Raw genomic sequence first — 26,487 nt, forward strand, 5'->3', positions numbered from 1 at the left:
TGTGACATAGTTGTTAGACAATGATGCTGTGACATAGTTGTTAGACAATGATGCTGTGACAGTTGTTAGACAATGATGCTGTGACATAGTTGTTAGACAATGATGCTGTGACAGTTGTTAGACAATGATGCTGTGACATAGTTGTTAGACAGTGATGCTGTGACAGTTGTTAGACAATGATGCTGTGACATAGTTGTTAGACAATGATGCTGTGACATAGTTGTTAGACAATGATGCTGTGATATAGTTGTTAGACAATGATGCCGTGACATAGTTGTTAGAGAATGATGCCGTGACATAGTTGTTAGACAATGATGCTGTGACAGTTGTTAGACAATGATGCTGTGACATAGGTGTTAGACAATGATGCTGTGACATAGTTGTTAGACAATGTTGCTGTGACATAGTTGTTAGACAATGATGCCGTGACATAGTTGTTAGACAATGATGCTGTGACATAGTTGTTAGACAATGATGCTGTGACATAGTTGTTAGACAATGATGCTGTGACATAGTTGTTAGACAATATTGCTGTGATGTAATTGTGAGACAAAGTTACTTCGCTGTGTTTGTGAGACAATGTTGTTTATACTGTGTTTGTGAGACAAAGTTGCTTTGCTGTGTCAGTTCAAAAGAGGACAGATATTACGTACGACTCATCTTTGCTGATCCTATAAAAGTCTTCCACATACTCTGACCGCCCAAGGAGTTCCACAAAGTCTTCGTCATGGGTGATCAGCACTAGCTGAAAGTTGCTCTGGCAGGATCGAGCCTTGATTATCCTGACATAGATAAAACACTGTGTGCAGGAAGGAGTATCACCAACTTCATGATACATGGATGCTCATATAGATAGATCTACATTCTCCTACTCACGAGACTACAGAAAAAGCCAGACACTGTACGTTCTCCTACTCAGGAGACGACATCGTAAGCCAGACACTATGTTCTCCCACTAGTCACGAGACTAGAGTGTAAGCCAGACATTGTATGTTCTCCCACTCACGAGACTAGAGTGTAAGCCAGACACTGTATGTTCTCCTACTCAGGAGACGACATCGTAAGCCAGACACTGTATGTTCTCCTACTCAGGAGACGACATCGTAAGCCAGACACTGTACGTTCTCCTACTCACAAGACTAGAGTGTAAGCCAGACACTGTATGTTCTCCTACTCAGGAGACGACATCGTAAGCCAGACACTGTATGTTCTCCTACTCAGGAGACGACATCGTAAGCCAGACACTGTATGTTCTCCTACTCAGGAGACTAGAGTGTAAGCCAGACACTGTACGTTCTCCTACTCAGGAGACGACATCGTAAGCCAGACACTGTATGTTCTCCTACTCAGGAGACGACATCGTAAGCCAGACATTGTATGTTCTCCTACTCAGGAGACGACATCGTAAGCCAGACACTGTATGTTCTCCTACTCAGGAGACGACATCGTAAGCCAGACATTGTATGTTCTCCTACTCAGGAGACGACATCGTAAGCCAGACACTGTATGTTCTCCTACTCAGGAGACTAGAGTGTAAGCCAGACACTGTATGTTCTCCTACTCAGGAGACGACATCGTAAGCCAGACACTGTATGTTCTCCTACTCAGGAGACGACATCGTAAGCCAGACATTGTATGTTCTCCTACTCAGGAGACGACATCGTAAGCCAGACACTGTATGTTCTCCTACTCAGGAGACGACATCGTAAGCCAGACACTGTATGTTCTCCTACTCAGGAGACTAGAGTGTAAGCCAGACACTGTACGTTCTCCTACTCAGGAGACTAGAGTGTAAGCCAGACACTGTACGTTCCCCTACTCAGGAGACTAGAGTGTAAGCCAGACACTGTACGTTCTCCTACTCACAAGACTAGAGTGTAAGCCAGACACTGTACGTTCTCCTACTCACAAGACTAGAGTGTAAGCCAGACACTGTACGTTCTCCTACTCAGGAGACGACATCGTAAGCCAGACATTGTATGTTCTCCTACTCAGGAGACGACATCGTAAGCCAGACATTGTATGTTCTCCTACTCAGGAGACGACATCGTAAGCCAGACACTGTACGTTCTCCTACTCACAAGACTAGAGTGTAAGCCAGACACTGTATGTTCTCCTACTCATGAAACTAGAACTTAAGTTCGACTCAGTATGTTCCACTCATGAGACAAGAGTGTAAGCGAGATGTTCAACATCCTCCTACTCACGAGACTAGAGCATAAGCCAGACTTTCTATGTTCTCCCTATCCAGGTTGGTTGTAGGTTCATCCAGGGCCAGAATTCCACAGTTGACACAAAACGTTTCCGCCAACGCCAGACGGATGATCAGGGACGCCAACACCTGCATATAAATGTTGTTGAATATGTTGCATGCAAGAAAATGATCCACCAGATGGGAAACATGAATTTCAGTAATAAATACTTCACATACCAGAAAATTGGATTAATGATCATCACTTTTCCTTTAAAAATACTTTCTTGGCAAGGTATGTTATAAAAGAAACATCTCCAGTGAACTGTTCAAAATTGGAAAAATAGGATGAGAAGATTCCTAAGAACACATCATGTACTCATTGTGGCACAATGAACAACAAGTTTTTCGGTTATTCCTCATCAAGACTTGATAGATGTTACAAGTGGGTGGAGGGTGGGGATGTGGAGAGGGTGGGGGGGTTGTGGGGGGTGGAGTTAGTGGTGGTGGTAGGTCATCTGTGGTTGTGACATGGTACAAGCTACAAGTGGGTGGAGGGTGGGGATGTGGAGAGGGTGGGGGGGGGGTTGTGGGGGGTGGAGTTAGTGGTGGTGGTAGGTCATCTGTGGTTGTGACATGGTACAAGCTACAAGTGGGTGGAGGGTGGGGATGTGGAGAGGGTGGGGGGGTTGTGGGGGGTGGAGTTAGTGGTGGTAGGTCGTCTGTGGTTGTGACATGGTACAAGCTACAAGTGGGTGGAGGGTGGGGATGTGGAGAGGGTGGGGGGGTTGTGGGGGGTGGAGTTAGTGGTGGTAGGTCGTCTGTGGTTGTGACATGGTACAAGCTACAAGTGGGTGGAGGGTGGGGATGTGGAGAGGGTGGGGGGGGTTGTGGGGGGTGGAGTTAGTGGTGGTGGTAGGTCATCTGTGGTTGTGACATGGTACAAGCTACAAGTGGGTGGAGGGTGGGGATGTGGAGAGGGTGGGGGGGGTTGTGGGGGGTGGAGTTAGTGGTGGTGGTAGGTCGTCTGTGGTTGTGACATGGTACAAGCTACAAGTGGGTGGAGGGGGGTGCTGACCTTCTGTCCGGCGCTGCATCGTCCTCTCATGTCTAAAGCAGTGTCACCCTTGATCATCACCACACGGTAGTGGTAGACGCGACGGGACTTCAGGGCACCACTGTCCTCATCATCAGAACGAATCTCAATTGTTTCAATATCTGAAATGAAAGTTTTTGAATAATTTGCTATTGTACTTTAAACCAACTAATTTTTTCAACAGACACTGCTTGATTATGGGTCCCCAAACTCTCAAAGAGTCATTTTACCGCAGTAACTTTATACCTACTTGATGGTCAACATTACTGCTTTTCAGATCACACTGCCTATATGATGGATTGCAGGCTTAGGGACTGGTCATTTATTAGGGGATATGGGAAGAGGAACACTGCAGGCCCAGTTCCCCACCCCCTCACCGTTCCCACGGTAGGTGTTCCTCCCCAGTTCCCCACCCCCTCACCGTTCCCGAGGTAGGTGTTCCTCCCCACCCCCCTCACCGTTCCCACAGTAGGTGTTCCTCCCCACTTTCCCTCACCGTTCCCACAGTAGGTGTTCCTCCCCAGTTCCCCTGCCCCTCACCGTTCCTGCGGATGGTGTTCCTCCTCCCCCCCCCCCCGCCCCCACTAACCGTTCCCGCTGTAGGTGTTCCTTCCCAGTCCCCCACCATTCCCGCGGATGGAGTTCCTCCCCAGTTCCCCACCCCCTCACCGTTCCCGCGGTAGGTGTTCCTCCCCAGTTCCCCACCCCCTCACCGTTCCCGTGGTAGGTGTTCCTCCACAGTTCCCCACCCCCTCACCGTTCCCGCGGTAGGTGTTCCTCCCCAGTTGCCCACCCCCTCACCGTTCCCGCGGTAGGTGTTCCTCCACAGTTCCCCACCCCCTCACCGTTCCCCGCGGTAGGTGTTCCTCCACAGTTGCCCACCCCCTCACCGTTCCCGCGGTAGGTGTTCCTCCACAGTTCCCCACCCCCTCACCGTTCCCGTGGTAGGTGTTCCTCCCCAGTTGCCCACCCCCTCACCGTTCCCGCGGTAGGTGTTCCTCCCCAGTTCCCCACCCCCTCACCGTTCCCCGCGGTAGGTGTTCCTCCCCAGTTGCCCACCCCCTCACCGTTCCCGCGGTAGGTGTTCCTCCACAGTTGCCCACCCCCCTCACCGTTCCCGCGGTAGGTGTTCCTCCACAGTTCCCCACCCCCTCACCGTTCCCGTGGTAGGTGTTCCTCCCCAGTTGCCCACCCCCTCACCGTTCCCGCGGTAGGTGTTCCTCCACAGTTCCCCACCCCCTCACCGTTCCCGTGGTAGGTGTTCCTCCCCAGTTCCCCACCCCCTCACCGTTCCCGCGGATGGAGTTCCTCCCCAGTTCCCCACCCCCTCACCGTTCCCGCGGTAGGTGTTCCTCCCCAGTTCCCCACCCCCTCACCGTTCCCGTGGTAGGTGTTCCTCCACAGTTCCCCACCCCCTCACCGTTCCCGCGGTAGGTGTTCCTCCACAGTTCCCCACCCCCTCACCGTTCCCGTGGTAGGTGTTCCTCCCCAGTTCCCCACCCCCTCACCGTTCCCGCGGTAGGTGTTCCTCCACAGTTGCCCACCCCCTCACCGTTCCCGCGGTAGGTGTTCCTCCCCAGTTCCCCACCCCCTCACCGTTCCCGCGGATGGAGTTCCTCCCCAGTTCCCCACCCCCTCACCGTTCCCGCGGTAGGTGTTCCTCCACAGTTCCCCACCCCCTCACCGTTCCCGCGGTAGGTGTTCCTCCACAGTTCCCCACCCCCTCACCGTTCCCGTGGTAGGTGTTCCTCCACAGTTCCCCACCCCCTCACCGTTCCCGCGGTAGGTGTTCCTCCACAGTTCCCCACCCCCTCACCGTTCCCGCGGATGGAGTTCCTCCCCAGTTCCCCACCCCCTCACCGTTCCCGCGGTAGGTGTTCCTCCACAGTTCACGGATGATCTTGTTGATCTCCTCCATCTTCTGGACATGATAGTTCATGATGGCCCTGGAACATCATTGTAAAGGAAGACAACTTGGAGATCAGACCTCATACACTCGGGAATGCACAAAGAGAACTTCTATCAAATATATCAACACTTGAGGGTTGCCTTCGGAACACTGGTAGTCAGCAATACTGCAGCCGTACCGCTGTCATCACACCGAGTGAGAGGGGTTGCTAGGGTAACACTTGACTGACATCCTTACACACAAGACAGGTCAGAGTTTAGAGTTATCTCCCCAGCTTTAATGTCAAAACAAGTTACAGAGCATCCACGATAGGAAGACTGTGTGTTGCAACACCTACTAGCCATGACAGTTAAACTAAAGTCATATGAAAAAACCTGGAGTAGTCTACATGGAAGCAGGCATTGCAATCTGTTTTAGCAGTTCTACATCAACTTACTTGTCCATAGCTCTGTAGTATTTCTCCAAGTCACTATTGGCCAACTCAGTTGTCTGTAAAACACAACTTGACGAATCAGCAATCAATGATTTAACAGTGAACAGACAAATGTAATGGAGCTACCATTTAATTATTTGTGTGCGTGAAGATTTTTGTTTGAAATCAGGATCTCTTAAATTGTTTGAGTGCTCAATTCTTTTTCCCAACATGAACAGGTGCATATTTATGTTTTATATTTATTTATATTCTGCAAGAAAAAGGCACATAATTTTATTCTTACAGTGCAAGACATATGTACCATATTCAACGTAATAAGCGCCCAGGGCGCTCTCAAAATTAGAAATAGGGGGCTCTTATTAGAATATTATTTTGGTGAAAAAAACACAGTTGAAAGATTAATTTCATGGTTTATGCTGACAGCCTGAAATGTTCATGTACGACAGATATATTTTTCCAGAATTTAATTGCCCATAATTAAGGGTGGATATAACAAACGAGTGCGTATTATTCGCGAAAAAATAAGTCTTGTGTACATTGATCAATCGGAAGGGGTGCTAATTGGGATTGTTCACTAGCCAGTATATTAGCAAATATCGCAGTGGGTGCTTATTATGTCGATTATGGTAAATGTTTTTCAGTACAAAAGCATCATAATGTTTTGAAAATCAAACGGCTGGTCCCTGAAGTCATATTTTTGAAAAATTGCAAAGCATAACAAGGAAACATCACCATCGTAGCTACTTTCAGCAACATTCATGTTTGAGGTCACTCTTGCTGTAATTACTTAGTACTACGGAGATTCCCTTAAGCTAGTGTCCTCACCCTCATCTGGATCATCATGTCCCGGTACTTGGAGCCAGCATCCTTGAACATGTCCGTCTGGAGCTCCCTCTTCGTGTTGCGGATCATATCGTCGAGACCCTGCTGGCGACCTTGGCACATGTTGCGCTGAAAACAACAATTGTAAAGCATATGGTGCCGTAGATATTAACTTTTCCAGAGGACTAGCTTGAAGTTAGTCCTACTTGAACAAAAACAATTTTTTCTGTCAGTTTTATTCCGTTCTAACAACATTGAAAACTGGTTCAGTATTTTAGTCATCAAATGCTATACCCATTATTGAATTTTTACTTGTCCTCAGCATAATTTAGAAGTCACGGACCAGCAGACTAGCATGAATTTCGAAGGCTTATTATTGCCAAAGTGGCGGCCATTTTGAGAATCAGGGGTGGGGTGGGGTGGGGTGGGGTGGGGTGGGGTGGGGTGGTGTGGGGAAGTTTCAGCTTCATTGCTCCAGTGGGTTCTGAGGAGAAGATGTTTATGATGTATGATGGAAAACACACATACTTTCAGTCAGTTGAGCTAAAAACTCCACAGAAGGGTGTGTATTAAACAAAATTGTGTTATGTTTGTTGTTGTTTGTTTGTTTGTCTTTTGTTTAATGCCGCACTCAGCAATATTACAGCTATATGACGGCGGACTGTACATAATCAAATCTGGACCAGACAATCCAGTGATTGACATCATGAACATCAATCCATGCAATTGGGATACGATGACATGCATCAACCAAGTCAGTGAGCTTGACCACCCGATCCCGTTAGATGCCTCTTATGACAAGCATAGCTGCATTTACGGCAAGCATGGGTTGCTGAAAACCTATTCTACCCTGGGACTTCACGGGTCAGTGTAGCTATAAGGATAGAAGTGCATCACTTGTGTCCAACCTCTTTCTGCATCTCATCAGCCTTCTGCAGCAGCTTCCTCCTTTCCCTCTCCAGATTGGCGGTGTCAAAGTCACCCATCTGGTCTTGCAGGACGCCGATCTCGCGCTCCTGGCGACCGACCTCCTTCTGTTTCTGACGTAGCTGGAGGTTGTCCATTAACTCGCGCTCTCGGATCTGACCAGAAGGGACCAGATATTAGTTCGGCTCTAGTTTTGGCTTATATTCTTTTTCCCAAATAAATTCATTTCACCAAATCAGGACTTTTTTAAGAGCCTTAAAAGATTTTTCCAGAGTACCCGTGCTCTGCATTGTTGTTTAATGCCGCACTCAGCAATATTCCAGCTGGATGACGGCGGTCTGTAAATAATCAAGTCTGGACCAGACAATCCAGTGAGTGACATTATGACCAATTGGGAAACATTGACATGCATCAACCAAGTCAGCGAGCCTGACCACCATTAGTCGCCTCTTACGATACGCATGGGTTGCCGAAGACCTATTCCACCCCGGATCTTCCAGAGTAGCACATATATAGGTCACCTGACAAAGAATTGCTGTGGTTACGTGGAGAACTATGACTGCTTTATTAGAGTGAGTGAATGTTGTGTAATCTGCAGTCTGCAATATTCAAGCTTTATCACTACTTGGGGAGACTATTGGGGCTATTTTGACTATTGTGATTGTATTGCAATAGTTCCCCACACTATTGCAATAGTATTGCGATAGAGGCCTCCCATTTGCTACTCAAACCAAAGGGAAGTAACTCTAATCAGAAGTTGTCTTAATCCTTGCAAATCAACAGACAGGTTTGAAATTTGACTTTTCAGACTATTGAAAGTATTGATTGTCATACATACTTTGATCAATACCATTGGCATTTCTAAATTGCTATCAGTATACTATCGTAGGGTAAACAGTTGCAATACACTGATAGTTCAGTATGTTGTTACACTCCTCATCACTACAGCCTGTAAAGAAATGTCAACTTGTTTGGTTAGTTGTTGCTGCACACAACTGGTACATAATAATAACTGGACCAGATAATCCAGTGCTTGACATCATGAGCAATAGGGATACGATGACATGCATCAACCAAGTCAACGGGTCCAACCACCCGTTCCCATTAGCTGTCTCTTACGACAAGCATGGGTTGCTGAAGACCCTCATTTACCCCGGATCTTCATGGGTCTGGACTAGGCTAACCCGTGGTCGATGCGAGCAACGTCCCACTTCTGTCGTGAACTCACCTGCTGAGTGGCCAGGTCCTTACTGAGCTTGTTGACGTTCTCGGTGATCTCCTCCCGTTCCTTGTTCACACCTGTCTCCTTGTCCGCGATGTCCGACATCCGCTCTCGACTCTTCTCAAGTCTGTCTGCCTTCATGGACTGGTTGTACCTGAAGAGACACAACAAACAATGACACTCATTTTCCTGACTGTACTCACTAAATCCTGTGTACCAACAGTCTGTCCTTGACGTCTAGCATATATGTTTTTGCCCTACAATAAACCATCCTTGATCTATGAATTCTAAAAACAAATGAATCGGGATTGTGATTCACCTGCAAAAAGAAAGAATATTAACTTATGAAATAAAAGCACAGAATTGGGAAGCGAAACCTATCACATACATACTATCAGGATACATTTTGTATCGTGACACCCATACTATCCGCATACATTTCGTACACCCATACTATCGGGATACATTTCGTATCATGACACCCATACTATCGTGATACATTTCGTATCGTGACCCCATCGCATTGTTACACCTCTGGTAGTTACAACAGAATTCCTACTTGCCTATATAACTGTCAGTTTTTTACTGCTAAATCACAAAGAACAACTGATCTAGCTGGGCTACGAGGCTAAACGCAGTGGCAGAACAATCGCATCCAAAAGTGGGAGAGATATGACAAACGGTTGTAGGAGAAAAGGTACAGATTATTGATGTGAAGATATATGTGAGAATATGTGGAAATATCAAACTTAACCCACCTGTTCTTAAAATGGACTTGTCCGACATTTCTGAGGTCAGATTCTATTTAGGGAGTCATAATTAGTAAAATTTGGGTAAATGTTTTTAAAGCTTGTACCTTTTCTCGACGTCCTTAAAGAGGCTGTACATAATGTTGATATCTCATATAAGAAATAAACGACGAGCCCCTCATGGCTTATTCTCCCTGCAGTTTTATTGTACGATAAACAACTCCCAATCGTCGTTCATTTCTTAAATTACCGTCAGTACTCACTGCTTGATGTCACTGTTGATGTCCTTCACCTGTTTCGCCTCCGATCGCACACACTCAATCTGTACAACACAACAACATTCACATACAGCTAACCAGGCAATATTATATACACCATCCCTCCCTGTCCATCTGTCAAAGGACTAGTTCTCTCTTCACTTGTCTTTCAGGGAGTTTGGTTTAAGGCTGCTTGGAAAAGTATTCAAGTTATTTCACAGTATGTCTGCTGGATGCGAAAGAAAGCCCAAGTAATGCATGTCTATGATCATGGATGTCGTGTTGACAAGGCTAGAAGCAAAACAAAGCAAATCAGGGATTCATCCATCTATCAGAGGTTCCTTGCATATCTAAGGGAGGCAACTCTGCATGGTGAATTATTTGATCATGCAACGTTAATGTATGTATTGGGTTGGAATCATTGAGCGGGTACAGACTATAGGCTGCCATCGCTGAGTGCAAGTAAACAATCTTTACCAGTCTGTTTTCCAACTTGGTAAGTAAATGTATTGTGGTACAATCTAAAACATAAGTATTGTATTTGAAGGCAAGTGTCATAGGAAGTTAATAATGTTGCATTTGTTGTTATGATCATGACATATGAAGTGTGACACAATAATGGGGCAGTCCGAAGCTCTGTGTAGCAAAAGTTCGATATCCATCAAGGGCCAGACCTTGACAACCCGATTCCCATTCAAGTCAGCTCCTTCAACAAGCACAGCGTTAGGGACCTAAGGGACCAGTCATTTATTACAGGGGTGGGTGGCCAGAGGTTATTGATGCACTAATGTACTAAAGCTGGCGGGGCGGTTGGGTAGCCTAGTGGTTAAAGCGTTCGCTCGTCATGCCAAAGACCCGGGTTGGATTCCCGACATGGGTACATTGTGTGAAGTCCATTTCTGGTGTCCCCCTACGTGATATTGCTGGAATATTGCTAAAAGTGGCGTAAAACCATACTCACTCACTCACTAAAGTTTGTCATATTTTCAGCTGACCCTCCCTATGTTCTTGTAAATGTTTTTCACGACCCTCACCCAAAAGACAAAATCCCTCTATATTTTACCATAATATGTCCATGTTTTAATGACCCTTCCCTAATATGTGTATTATTTTGTATAACCCTCCCGTGAAGTTTGTCACATTTTGTGGAGACCCGTGAAGATTCCGGGGTAGAATAGGTCTTCAGCAACCCATGCTTGCCATAAAAGGCGACTATGTTTGTCGTAAAAGGCGCCTAACGGGATCGGGTGGTCAGACTCGCTGACTTGGTTGATGCATGTCATCGGTCCCAATTGCGTGGATCGATGCTCATTATATTAATCACTGGATTGTCTGGTCCAGACTCGATTATTTACAGACCGCCGTCATATAGCTGTAATATTGCTGAGTGCGGCGTTAAACAACAAACAAACCACATTTTGTGGTGACCCTATCCTGATTCCCTAAAATAAATGACCGGTCCCTAATCTGACCTGGAATCTCCCGGAGGACAGAGGAAGGAAATGGTGTTAAGCTGATCCTACCTCCGCCTTGGCTCCGTCAATCTTGTCGTCCTTGGTAGCCACAAGCTTTTTCTTCTCCCGGCACTGACGCTCGATCTGCTCCTGTAGACGTACCAGTGATTGTGGGCAGGGTTTGATGACGTTTTCAACAGCAATTCAGTTACAGTGAGTGGAAGGAAATGTTCTTCATGGGCCTACTGCCCTGTGTTTAAGTATCGGCTGATAATTGCAACGGACCATAGATTCAACGAAACTTAAAAAAAACCATATAAATACGTTGAATAAAACATTTTATCCTCCATAATCTCAATCTTGAACCTCAAACAATAACATGTCTTTTCACCAACAAATATATCTGTGCCAAGTTACAAAGGAAACTACAGTCGTCCCTCATAATAACACACTTCATGATGCCACAGATTCGCTTAATCAATGAGCTGGGTAATCAATGGCTCCGATATATTTCATTATTTCATTACTGAATTACGGGGGTTGATCCTGTTGTTCCACAACAGGTAAAAAGTGTTCACTTGTATACCTGGACCTATGTTTGTAACCTGTTTCATTAATTTCATTCACATTTTCATTCAAAATTGTTAAGGCTTAAAAAAGTAAAAGAATTGATTCTCAGGCAATGTCTTTTGAAAAAACAGCGCTGGCGGGCAGTGTTTTTTTTTTTGGGGGGGGGGGGGGGGGGGGGTTCAGAGTAGTATGTAACAAAATAAACAGTTGTGTACCATCAATCTGGGAAAGGGCGTCCCTACATTGACAAGCATACAAACTGCTATTGCCGCCATGACCATAACACGAGATGCACAGTAAAGCAGTGTGAATGTAAAGGGAAGTAACTGCATGCTATTTTGGATCGCATTGTTTTTAAGCGCCAGGATTTTTTGATTTTCTTAAAAATGGAAATAAAAACGAAACGTGCAGCGGACTTTATGCTGATGCGGGCGGTGCCTGAGAACCAAGACCATTATTTTTTGTAGCCTTACATCCATCTTTGTGTGTGTCAACTATTTTACAGATCGCACCAACCCACCGTTTATTACAGCAACCATGATCAGACTTAATATTAGGGATAGCGCTGAGCTAATGCAATTCACATCATGGGTAATTGGGCGTAATTATTACTTACCTCCAGTGGTCTTATCTGTGTTCTGGCTTCCTGCAAAACACAAAGATGAACATGTACCTCCGGCATTACATCAATATCGACTTAAGTTGAAAAACAGAGATCAATAAAGAGAAGCTTTGTTGTATTTCCAGATGCAGTTTTACGAAACATTTGCCGTGGTTCATGACAGTAACTTATAAGGATAGTACATGTCATCACTGAATGTGAACTATCCAAAACATGACAAATTTAAATCCTTCATTTTAATTTTTTCATCAATCAAATAATGGCTGTAAATCTATACAAGAAGGATATGACTAAAATGCTGATATGTTTTAAGGACACTGATTGGATGAAATTTGTGGAATGACCAATCAAAACAGGTGTCTCTGTTGAGCTTGTGTCAAACAAGCAGGAATCCGGGATCCTCTTTTGGTGGGAGGTCAAGCGTAATAGGGTAAATTGAAGGTGAGGTGAGGTGAGGTGAGGTGAGGTGAGGTGAGGTGAGGTGAGGTGAGGTGAGGTGGGGTTTAACGTCGTGTCCAAGATTATTGCACTTATATAACGACGTGCATGTACGTGAGTGTGTTTGTGTGGCGGCTTGTACTAGTCCGGACTGATGCCGATAGTGCTAGCTCAATGAGATACCATGCCGCAGTTTAACATGAATACCCCACTCAGACACAGTATACTAACTCCAAGCCGACCAGTCCTTGTTTTAGCCCCTTAATGCCGAGCGCCAGACAGGGTAACAACAAGTACCATCTTTTAACGTCTTTTGGTACGACGTGGTCGGGGATCGAAACCCAGACCTTCCAATCTCCGGGCGGACGCTCTACCACTAGACCACAGAGGCGGTTCGTAAATTTAAGCCCCAAATATTAACTATTTCATCAAAATTGTAATGGTTGGCATCTCTGGGTTTCCTATTAATATCTAAGTATGAGTGACAGATTGTAGCATCAGCAGCCTGTGTAGATCCCAGCCAATACACATCCATGGCCGAGGGTGACCTACCTGGATGTCTTGTTCATGCATCTTGTTGTCCGTGCTCAGCCCCGCCTTCGTCTCCTCCAACTTGGTCTGCTGCTGCAACTCGCTGTCAATCTTCAGCTTCTCTTCCTTCAGCGTGTTCACCTTTGACCTCAGCTTCTGCACATGCTCAGAGTGGTCACTCATTTTCTGTCGTTTATGATCCAGCTTGCGATTGATGGTGTCTCTGTCAGCCATGGAAGCATAGTTTAGTGTGAGTGAGTGAGTGAGAGAGGTTTTATGCCACTGTATTCACAAGGTGCACATCAGAAATGGCTTCACACATTGTACGCATGTGGAGAATCGAAACTCAGCCCTTTGGCGTGATAAGCCAAACCACGAGACTACGCCATCACCGCCCCAGTTTGGAGCCTGGACATGAGCCAAACCACGAGACTACACCATCACCGCCCCAGTTTGGAGCCTGGACACGAGCCAAACCACGAGACTACGCCATCACCGCCCCAGTTTGGAGCCTGGACACGAGTCAAACCACGAGACTACACCATCACCGCCCCAGTTTGGAGCCTGGACACGAGCCAAACCACGAGACTACGCCATCACTACGGCTGGGGTGTCAGTTGTATGCAGGGATGTCAGTTGTAGGCTGGGATGCCAGTTTTAGGCAGGGATGTCACTTGTAGGCTGGGATGTCAGTTTTAGGCAGGGATGCCAGTTGTAGGCAGGGAACATTATAACTGGCATCCCCACCTGCATCTGGCATCTACTGCCTATCACAGCCATCACAGCCTACAACTGACATCCCCAGCCTACAACTGGCATCCCCAGCCTACAACTGACATCCCCAGCCTACAACTGACAACCCCAGCCTACAACAGCCATCCAAGCCTACATCTTACATCACCAGCCTACATCTTACATCACCAGCCTACAACAGCCATACAAGCCTACATCTTACATACCCAGCCTACAACTGGCTTCCCCAGCCTACAACTTACATCACAAGCCTACAACTTACATCCCCAGCCTACAACTGACATCTAAGCTTACAATTGACATCCCCAGCCTACAACTGACATCCCCAGCCTACAACTAGCATCCCAGCCTACAACTGACATCCCCAGCCTACAACTGACATCCCTGCCTACAACTGACATCCCAGCCTACAACTGACATCCCAGCCTAAAACTGACATCCCAGCCTACAACTGGCATCCCAGCCTACAACTGACATCCCAGCCTACAACTGGCATCCCCAGCCTACAACCGACATCCCTGCCTACAACTGACATCTCAGCCTACAACTGACATCCCAGCCTACAACTGACATCCCTGCCTACAACTGACATCCCAGCCTACAACTGACATCCCAGTCTACAACTGACATCCCTGCCTACAACTGGCATCCCTGCCTAAAACTGACATCCCAGCCTACAAGTGACATCCCTGCCTAAAACTGGCATCCCAGCCTACAACTGACATCCCTGCATACAACTGACACCCCAGCCTACAACTGACATCCCTGCCTACAACTGACATCCCAGCCTACAACTGACATCCCAGCCTACAACTGACATCCCAGCCTGCAACCGACATCCAAGCCTACAACTGACATCCCTGCCTACAACTGACATCCCAGCCTACAACTGACATCCCAGCCTGCAACCGACACCCCAGCCTACAACTGACATCCCTGGCTACAACTGACATCCCTGCCTACAACTGACATCCCAGCCTACAACTGACACCCCAGCCTACAACTGACATCCCAGCCTACAGCTAGCATCTGTGGTCTACAAGTGATATCTCCTGCCTACACCAATACCTACAACTGGCACTACTCACAACTGCATCTGCTTGTCTTCTTTCTCCCCAATCACAGTCTCCAGGGTCCGTCCAGAGTCTGAAAACCAAACAAATTATTTCCTGTTTCAATGTTTGAAAGACAAAAACCATTGACAATATCCTGTTGCTTACAGAGGGTATAGGCTGCTTCCGTGATGTACATGCATCACATAATTTTGAAAGAACAAAGGATTCTTTCCATGATATGTTCTAAATAAATATTAAGGATAGATATATTTAGAGAATAACCAAGAAACTACAGGAAATAAGGGATTAATTGTCAAGTCTGGATCAAAGCCTCTACTCATGAACCTGACTACCTCCTTGGCCATGCTACAGCCCTACTAAACCTGTACCATGCCCCACGCCCCACTAAACCTGTGCCATTCTACAGCCCCTCTAAACCTATGCCATGCTACAGCCCCTCTAAACCTGTGCCATGCTACACACCCCACTAAACCTGTGCCATGCTACAGCCCCTCTAAACCTGTGCCATGCTACATCCCCTCTAAACCTGTGCCATGCTACAGCCCCTACTAAACCTGTGTCATTCTACAGCCCCTCTAAACCTGTGCCATGCTACAGCCCCTCTAAACCTGTGCCATGCTACAGCCCCTACTAAACCAGTGCCATGCTACAGCCCCTACTAAACCTGTGCCATGCTACAGCCGATCTAAACCTGTGCCATGCTACAGCCCCTACTAAACCAGTGCCATGCTACAGCCCCTACCAACCTCCTCCAGACAGCATGGAACTGTGTGTGGCGATCTTCTTGTCCAGTTCTCGAATCTCGCCATAGTAGCGATCCATCATGACGATGTCTGGCTGCATGCTTTTCCCGGTGACCTCGTCTGTTTCCTTGGCCTGTAGCTCATCTTCCTTCTGTTATCACACCAGGACAAACAAACCACAGGTCAGACACCAACTTTCAGAAACAAGAGATGAGCAACACTTTAGGCAGCGCATGTGAAACACATGTAAAACACATGTTAGACACATGTAAAACACATGTAAAACAGGTGTGAAATGCAATTGGGTTATGATGACAGGTATTAACCAAGTCAGTGAGCCAAACCATCTGATCGACCTTCATTGAAATACTGGTACTTGTTCAAGGTCACGCCAGGTGACAGTGTGTACACCAAACACTGAATATTCATTCACTTCTTTGGTCACTAACAAGAAAAGGATCTCCAGATGAATTAACAATTTCATATAATCATTTGTCAATGAATAGGTCAGCAAAGAAATTAAACCACACTGATCTGACAGAAATGGCCAAACTGGTTAAAATTTCCATTAATTTGAAACAAGCCAGTTTAAAACTAATCAATCTGGCCAGTATTTGTGTCTCCCCGATATCTCCGGCAGACATGTTGGTTCACTCACATTCTGCACCAGATCCCGGAGTTTCTGTATCTCCTCGTTCAGGCGGCGCTGTTTGTTCTTCAGTTGTGGAATCTCTTCATCCCTCAAGGTCACGATCTACACAGCAACAATACCAAATACGGACTAACTGCCTTCTCAGGGTCACGATCTACACAGCAACAATACCACACACTCACTAACTGCCCTCTCAGGGTCACGATCTACACAGCAACAATACCAAATACGGACTAACTGCCTTCTCAGGGTCACGATCTACACAGCAACAATACCACACGCTGACTAACTGCCCTCTCAGGGTCACGATCTACACAGCAACAATACCACACGCTGACTTACTGCCCTCTCTGGGTCACGATCTACACAGCAACAATACCACACACTGACTTTCTGTCCTCTCAGGGTCACGATCTACACAGCAACAATACCAAACACTCACTTACTGCCCTCTCAGGGTCACGATCTACACAGCAACAATACCACACACTCACTTACTGCCCTCTCAGGGTCACAATCTACACAGCAACAATACCACACACTCACTAACTGCCCTCTCAGGGTCACGATCTACACAGCAACAATACCACACACTCACTAACTGCCCTCTCAGGGTCACGATCTACACAGCAACAATACCAAACACTCACTTACTGCCTTCTCAGGGTCACGATCTACACAGCAACAATACCACACACTGACTTTCTGCCCTCTCAGGGTCACGATCTACACAGCAACAATACCACACACTGACTTTCTGCCCTCTCAGGGTCACGATCTACACAGCAACAATACCAAACACTCACTTACTGCCCTCTCAGGGTCACGATCTACACAGCAACAATACCACACACTCACTTACTGCCCTCTCAGGGTCACAATCTACACAGCAACAATACCACACACTCACTAACTGCCCTCTCAGGGTCACGATCTACACAGCAACAATACCACACACTCACTAACTGCCCTCTCAGGGTCACGATCTACACAGCAACAATACCAAACACTCACTTACTGCCTTCTCAGGGTCACGATCTACACAGCAACAATACCACACACTGACTTTCTGCCCTCTCAGGGTCACGATCTACACAGCAACAATACCACACACTGACTTTCTGCCCTCTCAGGGTCACGATCTACACAGCAACAATACCACACACTGACTTACTGCCCTCTCTGGGTCACGATCTACACAGCAACAATACCAAACACTCACTTACTGCCCTCTCAGGGTCACGATCTACACAGCAACAATACCACACACTCACTAACTGCCCTCTCTGGGTCACGATCTACACAGCAACAATACCACACACTGACTTTCTGCCCTCTCAGGGTCACGATCTACACAGCAACAATACCACACGCTGACTTACTGCCCTCTCTGGGTCACGATCTACACAGCAACAATACCACACACTGACTTTCTGTCCTCTCAGGGTCACGATCTACACAGCAACAATACCACACACTGACTTACTGCCCTCTCAGGGTCACGATCTACACAGCAACAATACCACACACTCACTAACTGCCCTCTCTGGGTCACGATCTACACAGCAACAATACCACACACTGACTTTCTGCCCTCTCAGGGTCACGATCTACACAGCAACAATACCACACACTCACTTACTGCCCTCTCTGCGTCACGATCTACACAGCAACAATACCACACACTGACTTACTGCCCTCTCAGGGTCACGATCTACACAGCAACAATACCACACACTCACTTACTGCCCTCTCTGCGTCACGATCTACACAGCAACAATACCACACGCTGACTAACTGCCCTCTCAAGGTCACGATCTACACAGCAACAATACCACACGCTGACTTTCTGCCCTCTCAGGGTCACGATCTACACAGCAACAATACCACACACTGACTTTCTGCCCTCTCAGGGTCACGATCTACACAGCAACAATACCACACACTGACTTACTGCCCTCTCAGGGTCACGATCTACACAGCAACAATACCACACACTCACTTACTGCCCTCTCTGGGTCACGATCTACACAGCAACAATACCACACACTGACTTTCTGCCCTCTCAGGGTCACGATCTACACAGCAACAATACCACACACTGACTTTCTGCCCTCTCAGGGTCACGATCTACACAGCAACAATACCACACACTGACTTTCTGCCCTCTCTGGGTCACGATCTACACAGCAACAATACCACACACTGACTTACTGCCCTCTCAGGGTCACGATCTACACAGCAACAATACCACACACTGACTTACTGCCCTCTCTGGGTCACGATCTACACAGCAACAATACCAAATACGGACTAACTGCCCTCTCTGGGTCACGATCTACACAGCAACAATACCACACACTCACTTACTGCCCTCTCAGGGTCACGATCTACACAGCAACAATACCACACGCTGACTTACTGCCCTCTCTGGGTCACGATCTACACAGCAACAATACCACACACTGACTTACTGCCCTCTCAGGGTCACGATCTACACAGCAACAATACCACACGCTGACTTACTGCCCTCTCAGGGTCACGATCTACACAGCAACAATACCACACGCTGACTTACTGCCCTCTCAGGGTCACGATCTACACAGCAACAATACCACACACTGACTTACTGCCCTCTCTGGGTCACGATCTACACAGCAACAATACCAAATACGGACTAACTGCCCTCTCTGGGTCACGATCTACACAGCAACAATACCACACACTGACTTACTGCCCTCTCAGGGTCACGATCTACACAGCAACAATACCACACGCTGACTTACTGCCCTCTCTGGGTCACGATCTACACAGCAACAATACCACACACTGACTTACTGCCCTCTCAGGGTCACGATCTACACAGCAACAATACCACACGCTGACTTACTGCCCTCTCAGGGTCACGATCTACACAGCAACAATACCACACGCTGACTTACTGCCCTCTCTGGGTCACGATCTACACAGCAACAATACCACACACTGACTTTCTGCCCTCTCAGGGTCACGATCTACACAGCAACAATACCACACACTGACTTTCTGTCCTCTCTGGGTCACGATCTACACAGCAACAATACCACACACTCACTTACTGCCCTCTCAAGGTCACGATCTACACAGCAACAATACCACACACTGACTTTCTGCCCTCTCAAGGTCACGATCTACACAGCAACAATACCACACGCTGACTTACTGCCCTCTCAGGGTCACGATCTACACAGCAACAATACCACACACTGACTTTCTGTCCTACTGAAAATGGGACAATCATCAATCCACATCATGGCGTGAGTATATTTATCTCATATTGTTGTCTTTGATTGTTTATTGTTCAATTGAAATAATTATCTAACACAATGTACCTGAAGTATTATTAAGATTGTTACCAGCTCACTGAAGGCTTTTGAGAGAGAGACAGATATTTCCATCAAACAACAATGTTGATATGAGAGATAAGTTTGGAACAAGTAGTCAAGTAGTTTGTACAACATGACGTGAATGGGGTTTAAGATTATTGCACTTATTTGGAGATGTACAATGAATTAATGTGTAAAATCAACTTAGCTGAACATGTGCAAATATACAGTAACTAGATCTCCTCTACTGACATTTTCCCGGAGGGGCTTGAGCTGTGTCATGTTGTCGTACTTGAGCTGGAAGTCGTCAAGGTCTTTCTCTGCCTTTGTCAGGTGAGTCGGCACGAGGCGTAGCTTGTCTTGGAGCTGGAGGGAACAACAGGGTTTGTGTTACAGCATTTCTGTGTCCTAATAATGTAACATCAACTTATCAACATCAGTTCCTTCATCACCTGATCAGGAGACAACTCTGTGAATCTGTGAGCTTACACTCTTGATATCAACTATGGCAGTTCACACTTGACAGTACCCACCTCTAGGAACAGTTCCCAGACAACCAGATCGGTGGCAGCTCTCCGACTGTGACCTCACACCTGACAGTACCCACCTCTAGGATCAGTTCCCGGACCTCCTGATCGGTGGCAGCTCTCCGACTGTGACCTCACACCTGACAGTGCCCACCTCTAGGATCAGTTCCCGGACCTACTGATCGGTGGCAGCTCTCCGACCGGGACCTCACACCTGACAGTACCCACCTCTAGGATCAGTTCCCAGACCTCCTGATCGGTGGCAGCTCTCCGACTGTGACCTCACACTTGACAGTACCCACCTCTAGGATCAGTTCCCGGACCTACTGATCGGTGGCAGCTCTCCGACTGGGACCTCACACCTGACAGTACCCACCTCTAGGATCAGTTCCCGGACCTCCTGATCGGTGGCAAACTCTCGGTGACACAGGGGACAACAGGGACTGTCTTTCTTCAGGTCATCCTGATACTTCTTAAAGAAATGTTCCGCACCGAGAAGGGAGCCACGTTTACTGCAGAGGCAGATAATAGAAATCATTTAAAGATAAGATAAATCATGTTGAAGGAAGAAGGTCATTATATTTTAAATTGAAATCCCAATACAACAAAAGCTGTTTAAGGCATTGCCTTGTCAAAAACATGGGGGCAGTCAAACAAAGAAACATTGTTATTTTTTCTCCCGATCTATATGGTTTTTCTGTGTGGTTTTTGTGGTTTCTTGTTTAATGCCGCACTCAGCAATATTCCACCAATATGAAGGCAGTCTGTAAACAATCAAGTGATTGACATCATGAGCAACGATCTACGGAGTGGGAAACGATGACATGCTTCAACCCAGTCATTGAGCTGGACCACCCAATCCCATCAGTCGCCTCTTGTGACAAGCATCGGTTGCCGAAGACCGATTTTAACCCAGATATTCACGGAACTTAGTTAGTTGTATGATATACATCCATGTACCTTGTTATATAATCATGCCATATGTGTAGATATCCTGTTCTCTGTTACCAGTGATTAAGCACTGACATACACTGTAAGCTTGATTATGTTAACACATTCTTTATGCATGCATCAAACCTGAAATACTGTACATCGGAGAGGAACTAAATAAGACAGTACTTGTCAGCCGATCCATTAAAAAAAGAAAGAAAAAAGCAGTTATGTGTACACCTCCCAAATTCCCTGACCCAGGGACTCACTCTTGCGCCTGTGCCATCTTGGACTGTACGGACTTGAGTCCATCATCGAAGTCCTGGCTGCCGCACACATCAAATATCTTCTCTTCAAGCCCTGGGAACAGAAGAGCATTCAGTGTTCAAATATTGTCTCTTATGCTCATAGGGTTCTGTCACGCCCAAGGGACGTAACTCTTCTACACTTTACAATGATGCTATAGTAGAGTTACTTATTTCTGGTTTTACCTGTCAGCTTTTGTTCACTATCCTTGATCTGCCTCCTACAAGAAAAAGACAAAACACATTTATGAAAATCAGTGCTTGAAAAGTCTCCATTACCATGTAAATGATAAAAGACACCAGCCAGGCCTTTACATATCAACATAAATAACATAGCTACGCAAGAAATCGCAAAGAACAATGAAGAATGAAGCATGGTTTATTTCACGATAAAACAGTGTTCTATCATGATGTCATTTTTTGAGATTTGAACGTGCACTTGCAAATTGATGACATCGTATATTTTCGAGAGGGAAGTGTCTAGCGACTTGTTCCCACATAGATATAGCTGGACAGCACAGATAAACACAATGGCCAAACGATCACACTCGCAAGTGAGAGAGATATGACAATCGGCATTGAGAGAAAGATACAGATAATCAATGTGAAAATTATGAGAATATCTTGGAAATACCAAACGTAACCCCCCCTGTTCATAAAATTGACCTGTCTGACATTGCTGAGGTCGGATGGTATTCAGGGAGTCCTCTTTTTTTCAATACAAATGAACATTTTACAAGCTTGTACATTTTAACAACATCCTTAAAGAGGCTGTACTTGATGTTGATATTGCAGTGTTATTGCAGTGTTATTGCTGTTCAGGGTAAAAACCCAGTCTAGGTTAGAGTTAGCTCCCCTATGTTTGCGGGTTACATCATCAGGACGTGATGATTTGTGTCGGGACTCGAGTGGATGCCATGCTGGCTGTCGCATGTAACTCCGGTCAACAAATCGTACTCAAACGAATCCTAGTCTTAGTGTCAACATAACACAACAGATATCTCATATAAGAAATAAACGACTTGTTGTTTATCGTACAATAAAACACTGCAGGGAGAATAAACTCGGGGCTGAGCCCCCCAGCTTCCCTGGTTTATTCTCCCTGTAGTGTTTTAGTGTACGATAAACAATTCCAACTCATTGTATATTTCTTAAATGCAGACACTGATGTTGATGGTCCATCTCACGTCACATCACTGATACTCCAGTTATAAGCCATCACTCTGTCAATAAACACAGATGTAAGACAAAAACATTATTTACTTGTTTGTCAGTCAGGGTTAGTTGTCAGTTACATATCAACTGCTGGGAAGTGAGCATCATTCTGGTTCCAAAGAGCTGATTATGACCATGTAATCTGTGATTACTTCTATACTTGAAAGGCTAATTCACTGGTCCAACCCTCTCTGTACTATTGCTTCTCTGTATTCATGATATATCATACAAAACGTCAGTTTGTTCTGCAAACTTGGTCTGTTGTTTTAAGATCTTTTCTTACTCCAGTCTGGTGGCTGGATGCCTGACTATTATGAGGTGAGGTGAAATGGTGTTTACCATCGTGTTCAAGATTATTGCACTTATATCAAGACGTGCAAGCACATGTGTGTGTGTGTGTGTGGCTGCTTGTACTAGTCTGGACTAATACTGATTTTATAGTGGTAGCACACTGAGATACCATGCAGCAGTTTAACATGAATACCCTACTCAGGCACAGTATACTGACTCCGAGCCAGTTCTTGTTTTAGCCCCTTAATGCCGAGCGCCAGACAGGGTAACAAAAAGTACCATCTTTTGGTATGACATGGCCCAGGATCGAACCCCGGATCTTCCGTTCTCCAGGCGGACCCTCTACCACACCACCACGGAGGCGTTCTCGACTGTTGTGAGTGAGTGAGTGAGTTGGCTTTAACACCACTTATAACAGTATTCCAGTTCACGTCGTGTCAGCTTGATGTGGAAGGAAAGCCTGAAGTGATGCAGATCTCAGATGTGTTGAAACCCAGGAGCACGGGTATGGTGCCGACAAACCAAGAAACATAATCTGGGTTCGAACCCAGAATTACAGGTTTTGGTGTGACCATGGGATGCAACTCTGCTCAGATAATGGCAGCGCATTAGAGGACTGGCCACCCACTTGACTAGAGCACTGAGGCAGCCATATTTACCCCAGCATGTTCTTCTCGGCCTCCTTGGAGGAGAGATCGGTCTTGGCCTTCTGCACCTCAGTGGAACACTGCTTCACCTGCTCCGTCTGCTGCCTGCAATCAAACAGAATAACATGGTGAACAACAATAATATATTCCTACAACAATTCAACATAAAGATGAACTTCTTTCACGTAGTACGCAGAATCCGTTTGATATTCCCCATATCTCAATATCTACAATTCTCTACATATTCCGATTGGCCTTACTTGACAACAAACAGTATGTTCACCACCTCTGACTAAAAACTCATCTTCTTACTAGCTTTGTTCAACACAAAAACCTTCAGTATATTTCAAATCATTGATCATAAACAGTTCTTAATTTTGAAGCATGTTAACTACCTACAACTCAGAAATAAATTCTGATAATTATTTGCGTAAGCTGCCAGATGACAAATATAACATAACTTGATGTTTTTTTCTTTCAGAAAATGATTTATCCATAAGGCTTAAAACAATAAAAGAATTGGTTCTCAGGCAATGGCAATGAAAATTTAGTGCCGGTTTGCTGTGTTTTATTTTATTTTTTTTTGGTTGGGGTGGGGGGTGGGGTGGTGGGGGTGGGGTTGTGTTATTCATAGAAGTATTTAACCTAATAAACAGTTGTGTGCAATCAACCTGGGAAAGGGCCTCCCTACATAAATGTGTTCCTTGATGAATACAAGAGGCCCTTAGGGCCTGTATCGCTCACCTGGATATTTATGCAATCATGACAAAATATACATCTAAATATTACTGCAAATATTTCATAATTTTGACCCTGTCTGCATTTAAAATGGGTGGATGGCAAATCTGACAGCATGAACGTGTATTTCTCGAGATACAAATGTAGCATAGACGATCTGAACCGTTTCCATGTAATGATCCAGGACAAATCATATTAAAGGTATTATTCTCTTCATAAAAAAAGATGTATCTGTTTATTATAGGTTGGGGATAATATCGGTTTGCATGTTATGGTCAAGGCTCTAACTCCTTTGGGAGTGCCGGACAGATGAACAGAAGGGCCAGTCCTGGTAGCATATGTGCATTTCTCTCATTATACTCTCAATTGTACATATGGTTATAAGGTTGGGGATCTTAACTGTGTCCAAGTTATGAACTCTTTTTAGCCCTGCCACTTAGTCCCCGGGGCTGGGGGTAGGGTTCAGCCCCTCCAGTTCTCCAATTTGATACCCCACCATTGGGGAATGCTTCCAACCAAATATGGTTGATATCTTTCTCTTATTTCCAGAGAGGAAGTCGTTTAAAGCAATATACTCAAATTTACTCAATATACAATATACCTATTTGGCCTCGCCCCTAAGTCCACTGGGGGGTCAGCCCCATCATTTGTACCTTCGGAGCCGGTGAGCTAAAAATACTGGAATACAGCATTTGACTACCAATGAGCTTGGAATATTTATGGAATTTTTAGTCTTTTTCAAAAATGGAAATAAAAACGAAACATGCGGCAAACTTTATGATGATGCAAGCAGTGCCTGAGAACCAAGACTATTGTTTTTTTTAGCCTTAACATTGTATTTTCTTAGGAAGCCTTATTCTAAAACTGTGAAGGAGAGGCACGTTTGACGTTAGAGGTGAGTACAGTGGTGCTGACCCTATAAAGTCCTCGAGCTGTCCACGGATGTTGGTCGTCGGCATGTGGCCCAAAAGGTAGGTCAGGCCGTCCTCGTGTTTAGCCTTCCTGCATACAACAGATGAGGTGACATTAGGTCAGTTCACAAATTCTGGTTTGAAAATGTTTAGTATAATGAGTGAAAACTTACATCTAATCAACAGATACACAGAGATTTGCTGCATGTGAGTGAGTGAGTGAGTGAGTGAGTGAGTGAGTGAGTGAGTGAGTGAGTTTGGTTTAATGCCGCTTTAAACCTCAACGCAACAATGAAAATGACAATATCAGTAAGAAATGTTACTTCTGCAAGAATGCAAGATTTGGGTATTTATGCTGTCAGTCATGAATGTGGCCGTAGGCTGATGATTGCCAAATGATGTTCTTTTCCACTAGATTACATGTGTTCCTCAAGTGAGTGAGTTGAGTTTGATAGCACTTAGAACAGTGTTTGAGTTTCGCAGGCGTGTCAGGAGGAACACCATCAGTAATACAGGTAGATGTTACGAGGCCGGCTGCAGAAAGAGAACTCACAGTCGCCGGATGATGTCCTCCTTGGATGTCCTCTCCTTCTTCAGCATGTCCAGCTGGGTCTGGGTCTCCAGCTCCCGGTTCAGACGATTCATCTCCGAGCTGCACGGAGATACAAACATCATGGGTTAGTGATGACGAGCAACAACAGATGACTCATCTCCGAGCTGCACGGGGATACAAACATCATGGGTTAGTGACGACGAGCAACAACAGATGACTCATCTCCGAGCTGCACGGAGATACAAACATCATGGGTTAGTGACGACGAGCAACAACAGATGACTCATCTCAGAGCTGCACGGAGATACAAACATCAAGGGTTAGTGACGACGAGCAACAACAGACGATCCATCACCGAGCTGCACAGAGATACAAACATCACGGGTTAGTGACGACGAGCAACAACAGACGATATATCTCCGAGCTGCACAGAGATACAAACAACACGGGTTAGTGACGACGAGCAACAAAAGACGATTCATCTCCAAGCTGCACGGAGATACAAACATCACAGGTTAATGACGACGAGCAACAACAGATGACTCATCTCCGAGCTGCAC

At 45.9% G+C, this 26,487-nt stretch overlaps 1 protein-coding gene across 2 annotated transcripts in view; it reads right to left on the reverse strand.

Moving 5' to 3' along the window:
- LOC139450010 (DNA repair protein RAD50-like) overlaps positions 1–26,487 on the reverse strand; it is a 57,422-nt gene that overhangs the window by 6,613 nt on the left and 24,322 nt on the right. For both annotated transcript variants that reach the window (XM_071231625.1, XM_071231624.1), the window contains exons 19-40: positions 25,928–26,026; positions 25,379–25,465; positions 23,738–23,830; positions 21,759–21,793; positions 21,537–21,627; positions 20,714–20,849; positions 20,063–20,176; positions 16,452–16,547; positions 15,797–15,944; positions 15,063–15,120; positions 13,243–13,444; positions 12,247–12,276; positions 11,130–11,210; positions 9,613–9,671; positions 8,607–8,754; positions 7,360–7,533; positions 6,455–6,580; positions 5,633–5,685; positions 5,148–5,233; positions 3,270–3,409; positions 2,208–2,341; positions 654–782 (exon numbers count right to left, since the gene is read on the reverse strand). In XM_071231625.1, coding sequence (XP_071087726.1) covers positions 654–782; positions 2,208–2,341; positions 3,270–3,409; positions 5,148–5,233; positions 5,633–5,685; positions 6,455–6,580; positions 7,360–7,533; positions 8,607–8,754; positions 9,613–9,671; positions 11,130–11,210; positions 12,247–12,276; positions 13,243–13,444; positions 15,063–15,120; positions 15,797–15,944; positions 16,452–16,547; positions 20,063–20,176; positions 20,714–20,849; positions 21,537–21,627; positions 21,759–21,793; positions 23,738–23,830; positions 25,379–25,465; positions 25,928–26,026 — 2,319 coding nt within the window. The remainder of the gene's footprint in view (positions 1–653; positions 783–2,207; positions 2,342–3,269; positions 3,410–5,147; positions 5,234–5,632; positions 5,686–6,454; positions 6,581–7,359; positions 7,534–8,606; positions 8,755–9,612; positions 9,672–11,129; positions 11,211–12,246; positions 12,277–13,242; positions 13,445–15,062; positions 15,121–15,796; positions 15,945–16,451; positions 16,548–20,062; positions 20,177–20,713; positions 20,850–21,536; positions 21,628–21,758; positions 21,794–23,737; positions 23,831–25,378; positions 25,466–25,927; positions 26,027–26,487) is intronic.

The sequence above is a fragment of the Haliotis cracherodii genome, unplaced genomic scaffold (assembly GCF_022045235.1).
Source record: "Haliotis cracherodii isolate W230 unplaced genomic scaffold, xgHalCrac1.p SCAF_8, whole genome shotgun sequence".
NCBI lineage: Eukaryota > Metazoa > Mollusca > Gastropoda > Lepetellida > Haliotidae > Haliotis > Haliotis cracherodii.